Below are 16,733 nucleotides of genomic sequence, written 5' to 3' on the forward strand. Positions count from 1 at the left end.
CCAAATACCCCTCCTGGCTTTATGGAGTTTAGCCTCCTTAAAAATGTCCATTTGTCTTCCTCACTTGGGAAGGAGACTTTTATTGGTCGATTATACTTGCTACTGTTTTGTGGCTTGCCACCAAGTCTCATGGCCGATTGAAATGTTTTGTCTAGTGACAGTTCATCTAAAAGTTTGTTCATCAGTGTTTCCACTGAATCACTGTGATCTTCCTTTACATTGAATACAATCGCATTAACCTTTCTATTCTGAACTTCTTGTTTGTTAACAGTGTTTTCTACCCTCTTCGCTATTTCATTGATTTGCTGAGTGGATTTCACCACTTCAGCGAAACTATTTGTTTGGACTCCAAGAATCTTTTCATCAAAGGAAGCAATAGTTTGTTCCTGATGATTCACTTTTTTTTCAATGTTTGCTACCATGGTCTTAATCTCTAATAAAGTGTCCTCATTGTGAGCTAACTTTGTTGCAGCTGCACTCGATTTAAAATTAGTATTCCTACATGTCTTGCATACATACAATACTGCATCCGATTGGCTGCGATGCATTTCTGCATACAGCTTAGCTGACACTCGATCATCACATTCAAGGTGGCACCAAAGGTCACAAAAATCACACAGCAATGCTTTTTGACTGGGGATGCAATGTAAATAACCGATGTCGTCGGTCAGATGCCCGCTCTAGACCACAATAACAGTTTAAACTGTTTAATATCTGTGCACTAACAAAATAGCAATTCTTTGTTTGGCTCTGATATAATTTTTGAAAATGCGGACAAAAATATTTAGTTTGCCACGTACTATAATGGAGGCTTTGTTCAGATTTATCTTTCAGTTTATAGAATGTATCGTAGTTTATTTTGGAAGTGCATTGTTAACACGTGAATGACAAACACTCTAATCTAATCTAAAAATTTCCCACGACACCCTTCTAGAAAAAAGGAAAGGTGTGGGAACTCTTTTATTACAAAAATTCTTTACTGAAAACCTCTCAGGTCTCGAGTTGTTCTCGGCCAAAAAGAATTAAAAAACGCATTTGTCCGGATTGTTGGCACAAACAGACCTGTTTTCTGTCGAGTGTTGTGGTGCTTGATAGTATTTTTAAAATCAGGGATCGTAAAGTTCCTTTCCACTGCTTTTAAATAAAATGCACACCTTTATGCACAACATTAAGCATTAAACGCTGAAACTTGGTTATATAACTCAAGTTCACGTTATTACTCGATTTCACATTGTAAATGTAATTGTCATGTATGCTATTTATATGCTGTTTACATTTTTCTATGTAATGTGTTGAAACAAAAATTGAAGAACAGAAAAGGCATTAGAGAATTGCTCATCTAATCAATTAAAGTTTTTGCTTGTTTGTAGAGATTTAATAATTGAACGCGAGAGGCAACTTAGAAAAGAACTGATGGAATCCAAATTAGTTGACATGTACAGTGATCCAGCAGTTAATGAGGAGTTGAACAGTCGGCTGCCACGGGCTGCAAAAGAGCGGATGTATTCTTTGAATCAGACTCCACACACAAGCAAAAGGTTAGTGGAATCAGATAAAAAATTTTTGACAATTGACTGTTAAATTAGTTGGTGCTTTTAAGGCTGAAAACATTGAAAAATGTTTTGAAATTTGAAAAAAATCATAATTTTCTTTATCCTGATAGATTAAGTCATATGAGAGGGAAAAGCTAATATGAGGAAACCAATAACAGTATTACAATTTTTATTGCAATATTTTTCAAGAATGATATTGAGTGCTTAATTCAGCATTGGTAGCTATTTAAAAAGACTCTATGAATGAGTACATTTATTTATAAATTTAGTTGAGAGCCAGCTTTATGTTGAAAACCAATTAATACTATCAAATATTATTCTAATGCCCTTCTTCTGGCGTCACAAACCCCAAAGTCAGCATTGGTAGTAACTTGGAAAAGATATAAAAGATTTACATGTATTTGCAAGAGTTGGTTTGAGATGCTAATTTCAAGCAATGACATCAAAATGTTTTTGTTGCCCATCTCCAGGATGCTGCAGATTATCAAAATCAGCTACAGCAGCAATTCTAAAAGTACAGTAACAAAAATTTATATATTTGTATAGTTTAAAGCTTCAGTTTAGGTGCCAAACAATGACACCTTTAACCTTAGCTTTTCTACTTAAGACGTGGCAGAGCAAAGAGGAGTGTAAGGAGCGAGGATGAACAAAGCTATTCTGATGAAGAGTTGAGGTGTAGCCATAAGCACCGCCATTCCTATCCAGGGGCAATGGCTTACCCACCCATGTTTGCTGGCAATCCAGGTAAATATTATTCTTGTCAGTACCATACATCAGTAAGCTACATCTATTAGGTTTTCATTTTATGTATGAAATAGTTATTTGCACAGACGATTTATGTTTGTATGAATTATTTAACCCATTCTACACTACTTGATTCAGAGATGAAAAAGTTGTTGATGAAAACAACGCAATTATGTGTGTAAATTTATGGCCTGTTATTGAATGTACCCTGAATCAATTGATAACCGAGTATAGAATACATCACATACAATAGCCCATCGCCATTAGTCATAATTCGAAATTGCTCCCGCTCTTTCATTTTTACTTACATTGGCAATAGAGATAACAACTCTCTATGTAATTCATTCATTTTCTCTCTCCTCCTCAGACTTGTCCGAATGCCGGTCCAATTTTAAAGTTTTTGAAGTCAGTCAGTTTAAATTATCTGTAAACTGCAACATATCTCATGTGACTTTCTCCAGTTTTTACTTATTTCCATCAGCAATTTATACGTTGAGAAATGCTTTTTTTATGAAATTGTATTATGAATACCATGTGTTCACTGACTTTAATTAATAATGATTATGAAATGTCTCTGAACTTTCACAGCTAAGAAGTATACAAAGATATGATAATATTATACGATAATATATGGTATATGCATGCTATAATAATCTACTATATAAACGGCAATCGTTGTCTGCGCGCGTGTGTGTGTTTGATTGAGTGTCCACCTTATAGAGTACCGTACTTTTTGGACTATTACCCGCTACTAGGTATCTAGGGCGCGTTAACGGGAATCTCCGGTTAGTACACACCTCTATGCATAACCTATTCATCGTTTTTACACAAAAACACGTCATCTCTGGTTAGCGCGTAGTAATTTACAGGCAATTAATATTTACCCCCAACGTGTACCGAGAAGGTCGCGTAAACGTTTGTTTCTTGCGGCCACTGGAAAAACGCAATTCTCACCTATTAAATTTCCACATTGAAAGGGTAAGTGTTTCTTATTCAATGTTGTATTGTTTATGAATTGCCACACTTTCAATACATAACCCTTTCACTTGCGTCCATGTACAAATTTAGCTGTTGGCCTACTGCCAGCCATTTTTCCGATATTGCTTCATGATATTCTTTTCAATTTTAAACTCCATCTAAAACGTTTGTTTTATCTGTGTAATTACAAAAATCTGAATTGGCTATAATGTCATCAACATGAGTAATTATTTGTTTTCTAACTCGGACACCTTTAATCAACTTACACAAAAATGTTCGTTTTTAAGTTGGAAATCCCCAAAGATTAAAATATTAAACATTAGGCTAATTTTATAGAGAACTTTTCAAATAACACTGTTACTACCAGAAAAGTATTAAAGACCGTTGGTTATGTTATCAACGAATAATAAAATTCAGTTACTAGCAATTGCTGATAAAGTCGCAAAATGCGTCTACGGCGGTCGACCATAGAAAACGCATAAATGAGTCTACTTCAGTGAAAGGGTTGAAAACGTTGGATTTGCCACTGTTTGTGATAGTAAACATGTTCATTTCCTTCTGAGTTACTTTTACTTTTTCTCCAGCTACGAGTACTACAGAACTACAGCTACTACAGAACTTGCACGGGTACTGCTACTGCGTTTTACCTACTAAATTTCTACATCGATGTTATTGCTATTTACTATGTTTTTGCTATTACTGCTATTGCTATTTTAATTATCTGTGTAATCACAAAATTCTGAATCGGCTATAGGGTCATCAACATAAGTAATTGTTTTCTAAACGGTGGCGTTTTCAAAACTTGCACAAAAAATTGTTGTTTTTCACCACTTCGGGTACAATTGCATAATCCAATTTCGCATTCAGGTACAATTAAATCATGATGCTCTACAGATTATGACATGGGTCAACAAAATGTCATTTTAACCATAGAAGCACTCACGTTTTCACATAGAACATCTACACTTTTTGGAAAGCAGAGAGAATACTGTATCTGATCGTATTATCTTTATTGCAAAAATTAAAAAATAATAAATGTTGAAAGTAGCATGAAATAGCGGTTTTATTGAAATTCGTGTTCTACGAACATATTTGACTAATAAGGGTAGCGTAAAAATGTATAAAAGTATATATGATAACAAGCAATTAAAACATTATACTGTGTATAAAATGCAATCTACAGTCTCTTCCATAGCTGTTAACTTATTTTCGTCACCACTCCACTGGAAGTTTGCCATTTCTATCGCTGAATTGAAGTCTATACGCATCCACTACCAGCTACTACGCGTTGTTACTAACTGATCGTGATGTTGCACTTTGAACGCAAATTACTCGAAATTCTTTCTTTTGGCCATAGCCGTTTGACAAGTCCAATGGCTGCAAACATGTCTGAAGGTCTTAGTTTTGTAGATATAGTGTAACTGTAAGCAGGCTCTAAATATAGATGGATGAGTAATGCAACTACGCAAAGCCTAAAAACCGGCTGATGAACTTGAAAGGAATATACTCGAAGCCGCTATAGCGGCGCATGCACCCGAAGGGGTTAAGTTGGAAATTCTCAAACGAAGATTTAAAATTAAATTTTAGGCTAATTTTATAGAGATATTTTTGGGCAACACTGTCACTACCATTAAAGTCTTAAAGATCGTTGGTTATGTTATCAACGAATAATAAAATTCACTTGCTAGCAATTGCTGGGAAAGTCGCCAAAATGTGTTCACGGCGGTCAACCATAGACAGCGCATGAATGAGTCTACTTCAGTGAAAGGGTTGTAAACGTTGGATTTGCCACTGTTTGTGATAGTAAACATGTTCATTTCCTTCCGCAGCTGAGTTACTTTTACTTTTTTTCCAGCTACGAATACTACAGAACTGCAGCTATTACAGAACTTGCACGGGCACTCCGAGCGTTGCGATAGGCGACGGTGAGAAGAAAGCGAGCAGCGTATATTACAAAAAAGCACACCATCTCATTCAATTTTAGAAATGCTTGAAGCAATACAATGCCTCCCAAAAAGCCTACTGCCCAAACGCAAGAACAGATTGATTCCCGTAGAGAAAGAGACCGAATTCGCAAAGCAGCAGCTAGACGAGCAGAAACTGCATAGCAAACACAGCTATGCCTACAACAAAACAGAATAGCTACTGCATCTACTAGAAGTGCAGAAACTGCAGAGCAAACACAGCTATGCCTACCACGAAACAGAATGGCAGCTGCTAGAAGAGCAGAAACCGCGGAACAAACACAGGTACATTGAGAGCAGGCCAAAATAGATGCTGCAGCCGCTAGAAGACTACTGAACCGACCCAGCAGTGACTCAAACGGCTCAGAGCAGCTGCTACATCGGCCAGACGTGCAGAAACCTCTGAGCAGATGCACGGTGACAAGAACATGATGCACTAGCTACAACAGCTGCTTGGCGAGCTGAATTTTCAGAGCAGATGAAACGGCGACAACAGCGAGATGCACTAACTACAGCAGCTGCTACCAGGCGCCGTGTATGGACAGAAAACTTCGCAGTTGACTACAGTTCTGCAACACAGTGTAGTGCCGAATTTTTCTATGGGACGAATGTCCAAAAATGCTCCAGATGTAATGCCTTACATTGGAAAGGCGAGAGGCCATATATGTAGTTTATATAGTAGATTTTATTGATAATAAATTTTATTAACAACCACATTACTGCTGCACAGTTTGTATATACCATGTCAAAACACAGGCTATAGACGAAGAACTGGTGAATCATGATTAGTGTTTTAAGCATGTAGAAGTCTCAATTCAAGAAATGCTGGCGATATATTTTGCTATTGCACTGCTAAGCTATAGCTTAGCAGTGCAATAGCAAAATATTTTCTAGAATTTCTTAAAATATGTAAATTTAAAATATGTAAAACTTCAATACTGCTAGTTTGAAGAACTTCAGTTTGCTTAGCAATGTTAATTTCATTATCAGTTCTGTGTACAAAATTAGGACAATTCCGATTTGAGTGGTTCGAGACTGATGCATTGTAGACTAGCTGTAAAACACATTGCATATTTCCATTGGTCTCTCCAACATTATTGACATGTACGACTGCATATGTGTATGCGGTCAGATCAGCACAAAAATTTCAGTAGATTGCATATTTGGAATTGTTTTACAGTATGAAAGACAACTCTCAATAAACCTTATGCTGCGCGTGAATCTGTTCCTGTAGGCGAGTAATGCAGTTAGTCTTTACTAAAACAATACCCGCGCTGTGGGCCAGCTTTATAATTGTCACGCATAACAGTCAACAGTGCTAGTAATTACTTTCAAGCAAGCGCTTTAAGTGTACCTTAACCAATGTAATGACTATTTGCCCAATAAATCCATTGTATTCTATGCGCCTTAATGGTTAAGTTCAGCGCCTTTAGATCTGGAGGTCCTGAGATCAAATTCTGTGCCGCGCAGATTTTTCGTTGCTGGATTTTAGTAGCTCTAACTGGACACAGGGTTTAACAAAAAGACAAACACTGAAATGTATATATATATAGATATACTATATTATATATCGTGTATATAAAATACTAAACTAGATTATAGTTGTGTGCGAGTAAAATGCATGTTTGGTGCCTACATTTTAACTGGATGCATGTTTGGCGCCTAGATTATAGTTGCACAACATTCACAATTGTAGAAGATTACATGTATACATTCTGATAGGGATATACATAGTATACATACTGATAGGGCATTGGAGTATACATAGTATACATACTGATAGTGATATACACAGTATACATACTGATAGGGGTATACATAGTATACATACTGATAGTGATATACATAGTATATATACTGATAGTGATATACATAGTATATATACTGACAGGGGTATACATAGTATACACACTGATAGTGATATACATAGTATATATACTGATAGTGATATATATACATAGTATATATACTGATAGTGATGTACATAGTATACATACTGATAGTGATATACATAGTATACATACTGATAGTGATATACATAGTATACATACTGATAGTAATATACATAGTATACATACTGCGAGCCATGACTGAGTTAACTCAGTTCCATTGGCAGTAGATCAGTTTGTGCCTCTCATGGTATTATAGGGTAACCATTAGTCTATATTTTGTCAACTTTAAAGTAAATAAACATTTTAATTATATTGCCTAATAACTAAATTGAAAAAAAAACAATACACAGATTGTAGAAGAAAGAATTTTTTTAGATGTTTCAGATATAGAAACACAACCCCTCTTTTGTCCTTTTCTGATGGACTTATCAAGGTCTAAAAGGATAATTTTTTTTCTGTGAAAGAAAGATGCTGTCACACGAGCTTTTTGAATGTACGTATATTGTTTGTGTCGTGTGTCCTGCATTTTGTTCTTTTTTTCTTCCACAGTTAGATACATTAGTTCTGGCAGCTGTTTCAGATCAGCGATATACAGTATTGGTCGCTACCCATCAACAGTATTTCTAAAACAATGTTTCCACAGTTCCGTTACTCTCCTTTATATTAGTTGTTATTAATAGGGACTTCTGCTTCTGACAATTCGTAACTATGACACAGTTCTTTTACTCTTTTTGGTTGATCATTAAATATTGTGTTGATAGGTTATTATGGCTGGCCTTCAGCACCTCCCATGATGCACCACCCAGCACCTGCTCAGCATTCCACTCCCATGATGCACCACCCAGCACCTGCTCAGCATTCCACTCCCGTTGTTGCACCCTACCCATGCCCAGTCTACCAGAGTGTAGCCAACCCAGGCTCTACTACTTGGGGACCTCCTAAAGGGTCCAGTCCAAATAGTGGTGATGCCAGTGTAAGCCAAGGTGCGGTATTGTGTACAGTAATAGAGTAATACAGTAATAGAGTAATAGTGTGATACAATAGTACACTTTAGATTTATATGATACATTTCATATACTCCTACAATATAGCAAAGATTGTAAATCACAAGGCTTATTTAATAAAATGATAAAGGCAGTCCTATCACTATACTTGTTATTATTATCATGTGTTACATCATATTACTAACTCTACAAGCATCTATACATTAACAACTCTATATGTTAAACCATACTACTAACTCTACATGTGGCTATAAAGTAACAACTCTATGTTATATCATATTACTAACTCTACAAGCAACTTTACAGTAACAACTCTATATGTTAAACCATACTACTAACTCTACATGTGACTATAAAGTAACAACTCTGTGTTACATCATATTACTAACTCTACAAGCAACTATACAGTAACAACTCTATATGTTAAACCATACTACTAACTCTACATGTGACTATAAAGTAACAACTCTATGTTACATCATATTACTAACTCTACATGTGACTATACAGTAACAACTCTATATGATACATCATACTACTAACACGGGGTGTATGAGAATACAAATGAAATACTAAATAAACAGGTTATGAAAGTTTCAAAATAGTTGAAAAACTGCATCACAGCTCTGATGCTTTGCAACATAATAATACGAGTTTCCTTGTATCATGGGAGTTGTTGTTTAATTTAACTTAGATAAATATTGCGATGACAACTTTTATCTATGTTGACAGTGCACCTGTGTGATGTAATATAATGATATTGTGAGCTAGTAATGGTATGCGCTCACTAATGTGTCACAAGTATGCCTCTTTGTTTCATAAGTGCATTACGGGAAATGAACTCACTTATCATCAGGAGGGTAATTTTAATATACCTTCGGTTGCTTGCTATTTTCAATGTGCAGTTATGTTACGTGCGATGTTCTTAAACAACCTTTCATAATTGAGCAAGCGTTGATTTGAATGAGTTTGCTTAACTATTCTTTTATGCGATCGATCATTATTCTTCCGACTCACATTGTGCCCAGCTTTATTTTGCGCCAGCAAGGCTTTCCTAGTCACTGTCATTGTTGAAACACATGAATTGTGCGTAGTTGCGGTCATGCTTCTCTGTGGTTCATCGGATAAAAAAGCGGTGAGCTAAAATCATCGACTCTGTAGGGAAAAGTGAGAAGACAACAGAAGCAGATGTTATAAAGGCAGCAAGCATGTTGAGTGCTGACAGCAAGGAAAGACAGCTTGCGAGGCTACTTCACGAGATAGATGTGCTCAAAGATCAGAACCGCAAGGTTAGTTGTTTGTATAAAAAGCTGAAAAAACTGTTGTGAATAAAAAGACTCTCACGGTAATGGGAGATATTAGCGACTTGTGGTGTGTGACACAGTTGAACTTAAATACTCCGGTGCAATATTTTCCTTCTCATGGTAATGGGAGATAATAGCGACTCGTGGTGTGTGACACAGTTGAACTGAAATACTCCGGTGCAATATTTTCCTTCTAATGGTAATGGGAGATAATAGCGACTCGTGGTGTGTGACACAGTTGAACTTAAATACTCCGGTGCAATATTTTTCTTCTCATGGTAATGGGAGATAATAGCGACTCGTGGTGTGTGACACAGTTGAACTTAAATACTCCGGTGCAATATTTTCCTTCTCATGGTAATGGGAGATAATAGCGACTCGTGGTGTGTGACACAGTTGAACTGAAATACTCTGGTACAATATTTTCCTTCTCATGGTAATGGAAGATAATAGCGACTTGTGGTGTGTGACACAGTTGAACTGAAATACTCCGGTACAATAGTTTCCTTTAGCATGCATCATCAAAAGTTCATACGGTTAAAAACTCTTGGAAGGAATTTTTTAAAGGGGTGATTCACATCTTCAAACATGAAGTACAATGAAGTATTAAGGTTTTGTGGTTTATATTTACCCGCTGTCAAGCATTGTCAGCTTCTACAGTTTAGTCATATTTAGTGGTCAGCTTTGATATTACTTTTGACAAATAATGACATCTGGGGACTTGGTAGTGATATTTAATAACAGGCTTTAACAACTAGTCATGGCATCTATTACGAGTTGATGATATCTAGTGACAATCTTTAAATTTGTGCTAGTAACTACATCTGACATCTGAAGGTCACTGACTTCATATATGAAATGTCAATCCAGCCAGCTGTCCGCTTGCAGAAAAATTCAGATACGTGTCAGATGTCTCATCAGATACGTGTCAGATGTCTCATCAGATACGTGTCAGATGTCTCATCAAATATGTGTCACATGTCTCATCAGATACGTGTCAGATGTCTCATCAGATACGTGTCAGATGTCTCATCAGATATGTGTCAGATGTCTCATCAGATACGTGTCAGATGTCTCATCAAATACAGAAATTATTGCGCTCCTCTATCATTTAGTAGTTAGTATCTTTATGGCTCTGTTGAAGCCAAAATAACTGCATCTCCTATCGTCGACTGGTTTCAGAGTTGCCCGCTGCTGTCAAATTTGCAGCCTACTGTTTCAATGATTCGGAGTTGTTCGATATAGATATTTTTAAGATTGGTGATATATCGATGATCTTTCACAGCAAATGCCTTTGCACAAATTCAGTGAAGCCAATTTTGTCGAATGGGTTTAGATTTTACCGTATCTATGATTCGGAGTGGAAGCAACTCCGAATACATTCAAAGCATATAAACAGTATATGACTACTGCTTGTAACCAGTAGTTGGTAATGCATGCCAAGAGAAGAAACTCCACTGGTGTATTAATATATGCCAGGTGATACTATTACCTTGAAGTGGCTATCTATGTCTATGAGACAAAAGCAAATGTTCCAGCATCTTATTTTTATCTTCAGATGTCCTCCGAGCTAGCTGATAGTATAGCTGAATGTAAACGGCTCGAAGTAGAGAATCAGCTGAGAAGTGTTAGTTCTGAGGAGCAAATATCTTCCAAGGTTTCAGGTGAGATCTCAGACTGCCACATCTTTTACATGCTGGAACAGATTCACTTTTTATTCTGATTCTTGGTGTTCGTCTTATTAACCTTTGTTTCTTATGTATACTATCCGTTATTATAGTAGACAGTTTATTTACCAATGCAACCAAGCCCAACCATAGTACCAGCCGTTGCTCGGTTGGCCGAGCCTGACACAAGCAATTGTCACAAGAAATATGCTCCTTTCTCTAAGTACTCACAAGTTATTTTTTCTCTTTTGTTAATCTCTTCCAACGCTTACAACTCTCTGTGACTCTCAAACATTTTTTGTTTGTGATCTAATGATCTAATGATCTACAATGTAATGCAAATTTCATCATGGCGAAGACTTGTTATATTCATCCTCGGACATTAGTGAGATTTTTAGATGATCTTGCAGCGTTTATGTTTTATACTCTGTGTAAACTCTATGGAAACAGTGTTTATGTGTTATACTCTGTGTAAACTCTATGGAAACAGTGTTTATGTTTTATACTCTGTGTAAACTCTATGGAAACGGTGTTTATGAAACAATTTTTATGTTTTATACTCTGTGTAAACTCTATGGAAACAGTGTTTATGTTTTGTACTCTGTGTAAACTCTGTGGAAACAGTGTTTATGTTTTATACTTTGTGTAAACTCTATGGAAACAGTGTTTATGTTTTATACTCTGTGTAAACTCTATGGAAACAGTGTTTATGTTTTATACTCTGTGTAAACTCTATGGAAACAGTGTTTACGTTTTATACTCTGTGTAAACTCTATGGAAACAGTGTTTATGTTTTATACTTTGTGTAAACTCTATGGAAACAGTGTTTATGTTTTATACTCTGTGTAGACTCTATGGAAACAATGTTTATGTTTTATACTCTGTGTAAACTCTGTGGAAACAGTGTTTATGTTTTATACTCTGTGTAAACTCTATGGAAACAGTGTTTATGTGTTATACTCTGTGTAAACTCTATGGAAACAGTGTTTATGTGTTATACTCTGTGTAAACTCTATGGAAACCGGGATAAGAAAAAGCAAACTAAAATTAGTGGGTTACGTCCTGTGTTACCGTATATTTCACGACAGTGCATTCGCATGTCAGTTATATTTCACATACCTCAAGTAATGTCTCGTCACACTCATGCATTAGGTATTGTCTTGCCGCACTCATACATTAGGTTGTGTCTCATCATACTCATACATTAGGTATTGTCTCGTCACACTCATACATTAAGTTATGTCGTTGTACAAAATATTAAGAGTCTTGTACGTTGCAGTGCTAATACAAGAGATCTACTGTAAACAGAAACAAAGAGATCAAGCTATGATGGGCAGATTAAAACTGGCCAATGATGAGCGAGATAAGGCACTGGTTTTGGCAAAAGCTCTCTTTGAAGGACAGATGATGTGAGTTATTTTTTACCTATGTTTTTATTTTATATATGAGTTATGATCCAAATTTCAATTTGACAATAAGACTGTATGAAACTTAAAGCCATCACATTTACATAGCAAGATATTTAAAAAATCTTTGGCTGTCAGTCTTTCAAAAAGGGCTGCAATTATTTCCTGGACGTATCTCATTGGTTAGTATGTTTGCCTGGCATATAACGGATCAGTTTATATATTTACTTGAATATGTGTGATCTAGTAATTAATGTCATTCTTGCATGTGTAATTGATCAATATGTCAGACTTGAGCTTATGTGATAGATTAATGGTGACTGGCTTTGATTCATATGATTAGTCAATATGTCAGACCTGAGCTCATCTGATAAATCAACATGGCTGACTTTCATTCATTTGATTGGTCAATATGTCAGACTTGAGCTCATGTGATAGATTAGCATGACTGACTCTGATTCATATGATTGGTTAATATTTCTGCTTCAAGTTCATGAGATAGATTAACATGACTGACTTTGATTCATGATTGGTTAATATTTCTGCTTCAAGTTCATGAGATATATTAAAAGGGTGGTCACACGAGCGCCGAACCGAACTAAAATGACGCAAAACGACGTCGCTCTCATCTGTAAAAAGTTCGGCCGAAGACATTTCTGGACGAAACGAACCATTTCGGTCCTGCTCGAAATTTCATGGCCGAACCCTTGCTCTTATTGGCTGGTTAAAATTCTAGAAATCTAGCAAGCACACGTCACATTTCTACTTACGTGCGTCTCAGTAATGTTTAAAAAGAAATGGGACGATACTTTTATTTCGTTAAATAAACAACATGAAGCAATTTACGACAAGGTTCACCCGGACTTGTGATTGTGTTGCATAAATGTAAGATGTTGCACTTGAGTTTTGCATAAATGAAAGAGAATGGTTGTGATTTTCTTTTGTGTAGAATATAAGCAATGTGTCATATTCATCCTGATGAAGTACCGTTGACTGATTTATTTATGTAAAACCACAGTACTATGATAAAGACTGTTTTTGTTTGTTATGTACACAGCATAGAAAAACATTGATATGTTAATAAAAAATATAATTATGTTGATTGGAAGGGCTGGCAAAATCTTTGTATCGAGTGATTTATTTTGAGCAGCTGAACGATCTTCTGACAAATCTGCTGTGTAATTATAATTTATAATTGTTCCTCAAAGTTTTTTGTTTACAATAGAAATATTTAACTCAAATACATAAAAACTACTAATGAAACCGTGTCCTGTCTCTAAACATATGGTATCTAGGAAGCGAAGTGACTTCAGATGCCGTGTGACATGTGCCACGAATCGAACTAGCCTCCGAACTGAACAGATCCTACATCGGTTCGGGGCTTGTGTGACCACGCCTTTATGCTAGTCTTGAGTAAATCGGATAGTTAAATCTGTCTGCCATCAGTCTAGTTTTATAGGTCAATATGATGATTTAGAATTTAAGTGACAAGTCGTTACGTATGCCTCAAATCAAAATACTCTGTCAGTTCAGGCTTGTGGGTTATTTCCTACCTACAAGTTATCCTGCAACATGCAATTTCCATTAAAGCACATAAATTACATAATTTTTGTTGTTATATATTTTAATACATCAGAGTCTTGGCTTTCGAATGAGCCTATATTCAATACACAAAGAATAATAGAACTATGAAAAACGGGGTGTCAAAAGTACGTCCTGCAAAAACAAAACACTTGGTTCAGGTACTCAAAATGTGACGTCATAATTCTCATTTAGCCTTAGGTCGTCGATCCCTTTTGCTGCCATTGAGGCTGCGTTTTTTTGTGACAATCGGTGCTGTTAAACCCGGAGATCGCTAATAATAAACTAAGATTTTAGATAATCAACAATGCCCGTGATCGCGTTAACGCCAATACAAACACATGTTCTGGGTTAATTAATTATGCTTCAATAAATGTACTGTCGTTGATAAAGGTAATGAAATCACATCGATTAAATTATGACCTGAGGGTTGCGTGGCCCTAGGACTGAACGTCAATCGCACTTTCGCGTGATCACGCAATGCTTGAAATTAATTAGTCTCAGTCGTCACCCTCAACATCACATTAAAAATAAAGAGCTAGTGCATAATATCATCAGGGAAAATATCGCATGGTTCTTGGAGTCTGAGGTACTTATCATAGAAATAATATGTACATGGAGAACTATTGACACTGATTCCTTTGTCATCTTCATTCGTTCTCTGGAGTTGTCCTACCTTTGCCTGCCACTAGCGTCATTATTGTAGTTGATAAACAAGCGGTAAGAGCACACAACAATGAATATGAGAATTGTGACGTCACAATTTTCGAGACTACGCCAGTAAACTTTTTTGCGGTAGAGCTATGGGGAAATCCTATAAACACCAACCAATGACTGTCTCAACATGGCAAACAATGTATGTTGCCATGTTGTATTGAAATACAACATGGCAACATGTATATTTCAATGTATTTCTGATGTATTGAAATACACAATAAAAAAATTCTGTAATTTATGTGCTTTAAGTGATTGTGGCTCAGAATAAGATTTTTAATGCAAGTTTATTATACACAAAAGTAGGTGTGTCATACTGCTCGGAAGTCGGTGTTTCATTAATGAAAGTTGGTGTTCCATACTTTGAGGTGGGTGTGTCGTTCTGTAAGTGAGTGTGTCGTTCTGTAAGTGAGTGTGTCGTTCTGTAAGTGAGTGTGTCGTTCTGTAAGTAGGTGTGTCATATTTTGAAGTTGGTGCATCATACTTGGAGGCGGGTGTGTCCTACTTAGAGGAGGGTGTGTCATACTTTAAACTGGTTGTATAATACTTGTGGAGTAGGTATATAGGCCTATGCCATAATTAGTGCTGCACAATATCTTTGCATGTACATTTGATTATTTGGTCTCTAAATATATCGAATATCGAAAAATATCGAACACTGGAGTCGTTTTCTATCGATATGTATTGTTATGCTTTAACATGAACAATATGAAAGGATATTGGTTAATATCGGTTGAAAGACAGGAGTTGTCCCTTTGTTTACAATAAGGAGAGAGGACAACTCCAGTTTTGCAAATGAAAATAAGCCGATATTTTGATAAAATATCATCTTTGATAGTCATATCGATTTGAAAACTGACCAAATATGAAATCATCCTTTGAAATATATCGTCACATCAAATGATATCGTTTTATCATGCAGCACTAGTCATAAGTGAATTGTCATATCATGAATTGGGTGTGCTTTTCTGTCATGGGTGAGTCACAAAAAAAGATGGTTTTGTCAGATATAAAGTGGTGTGTGTCATATATGAAGGTGAGTATGTCATATATGAAAATGGGTGTGTCAAATATGAAGCTGGGTGTGTCATATATAAAGATGGGTGTGTCATATATAAAGGTGGGTGTGTCATGTATGAAGGTGGATGTGTCATATATGAAGATGGGTGTGTCATATATGAAGGTAGGTGTGTCATATAATGAGTTAGTATCCATATTTCAATTCACGTAACATGTACAGATTATCACTATATAGTCATCCTTAAGTTTACTCCTCTCTTAATTTCTAACCTAAAAGCTCTGTTCACATAAATATTTAGACTGTTTTTGTTCATTATTTTCAACTGTCTGTTCTTCCTGTAATTGCATACGTAAGTAAAAAACTAAAACCTGCATTCTGTAGCATGACAGCATCACAAAGAATACATGTGATGCTTGGATAACTCATTACAACAATGTTTGCCCAATGTCCTTGACTACGCTTGGCCCCCCTTGTTGGGCTAAGATCAAACCTGAAGGCCTACTATTTCTTGTATTTCAGTGCCTGTCGCTTCAATTTTTATGCCTAATTAATATCTGCCAACCGATTTTAATATTTCTGTCCACATTTTCTCTACTTAATGTTAGTTTAAAGCAGTTTTAACGTAAATGTAGTGCATGGTATGTGTTCTTTGCAGGCAAGATGTACTATCAGATGAGGAAGAACAAGGTCAAGCTAAGGTTTGTCTTATTAAGGTATTAAGATTATTGTTACTAATGGCAACCGTATGCTCATTCTCCTCAATTACATAAATTGGAGAGATTATATTTGATACAGTTGACAACTATTAGACATCATACTGTTTCCTGTTCAATTAAACTTTGCTTTTGCTCAAATGTTTGTTTTGATTCATGTTATTTCACTTTTTGGTAGAAAATTAAAAAATT

General features: G+C 36.0%; 1 protein-coding gene across 1 annotated transcript in view; it reads left to right on the forward strand.

The window, feature by feature from the left end:
* LOC137400720 (mirror-image polydactyly gene 1 protein-like) overlaps positions 1 to 16,733 on the forward strand; it is a 33,031-nt gene that overhangs the window by 3,350 nt on the left and 12,948 nt on the right. The window contains exons 2-8 of the mRNA XM_068087054.1: positions 1,371 to 1,538; positions 2,161 to 2,297; positions 7,893 to 8,114; positions 9,297 to 9,424; positions 10,998 to 11,103; positions 12,386 to 12,515; positions 16,484 to 16,526. Coding sequence (XP_067943155.1) covers positions 1,371 to 1,538; positions 2,161 to 2,297; positions 7,893 to 8,114; positions 9,297 to 9,424; positions 10,998 to 11,103; positions 12,386 to 12,515; positions 16,484 to 16,526 — 934 coding nt within the window. The remainder of the gene's footprint in view (positions 1 to 1,370; positions 1,539 to 2,160; positions 2,298 to 7,892; positions 8,115 to 9,296; positions 9,425 to 10,997; positions 11,104 to 12,385; positions 12,516 to 16,483; positions 16,527 to 16,733) is intronic.

The sequence above is a fragment of the Watersipora subatra genome, chromosome 7 (genome assembly GCF_963576615.1).
Source record: "Watersipora subatra chromosome 7, tzWatSuba1.1, whole genome shotgun sequence".
Taxonomy (NCBI): Eukaryota; Metazoa; Bryozoa; class Gymnolaemata; order Cheilostomatida; family Watersiporidae; genus Watersipora; species Watersipora subatra.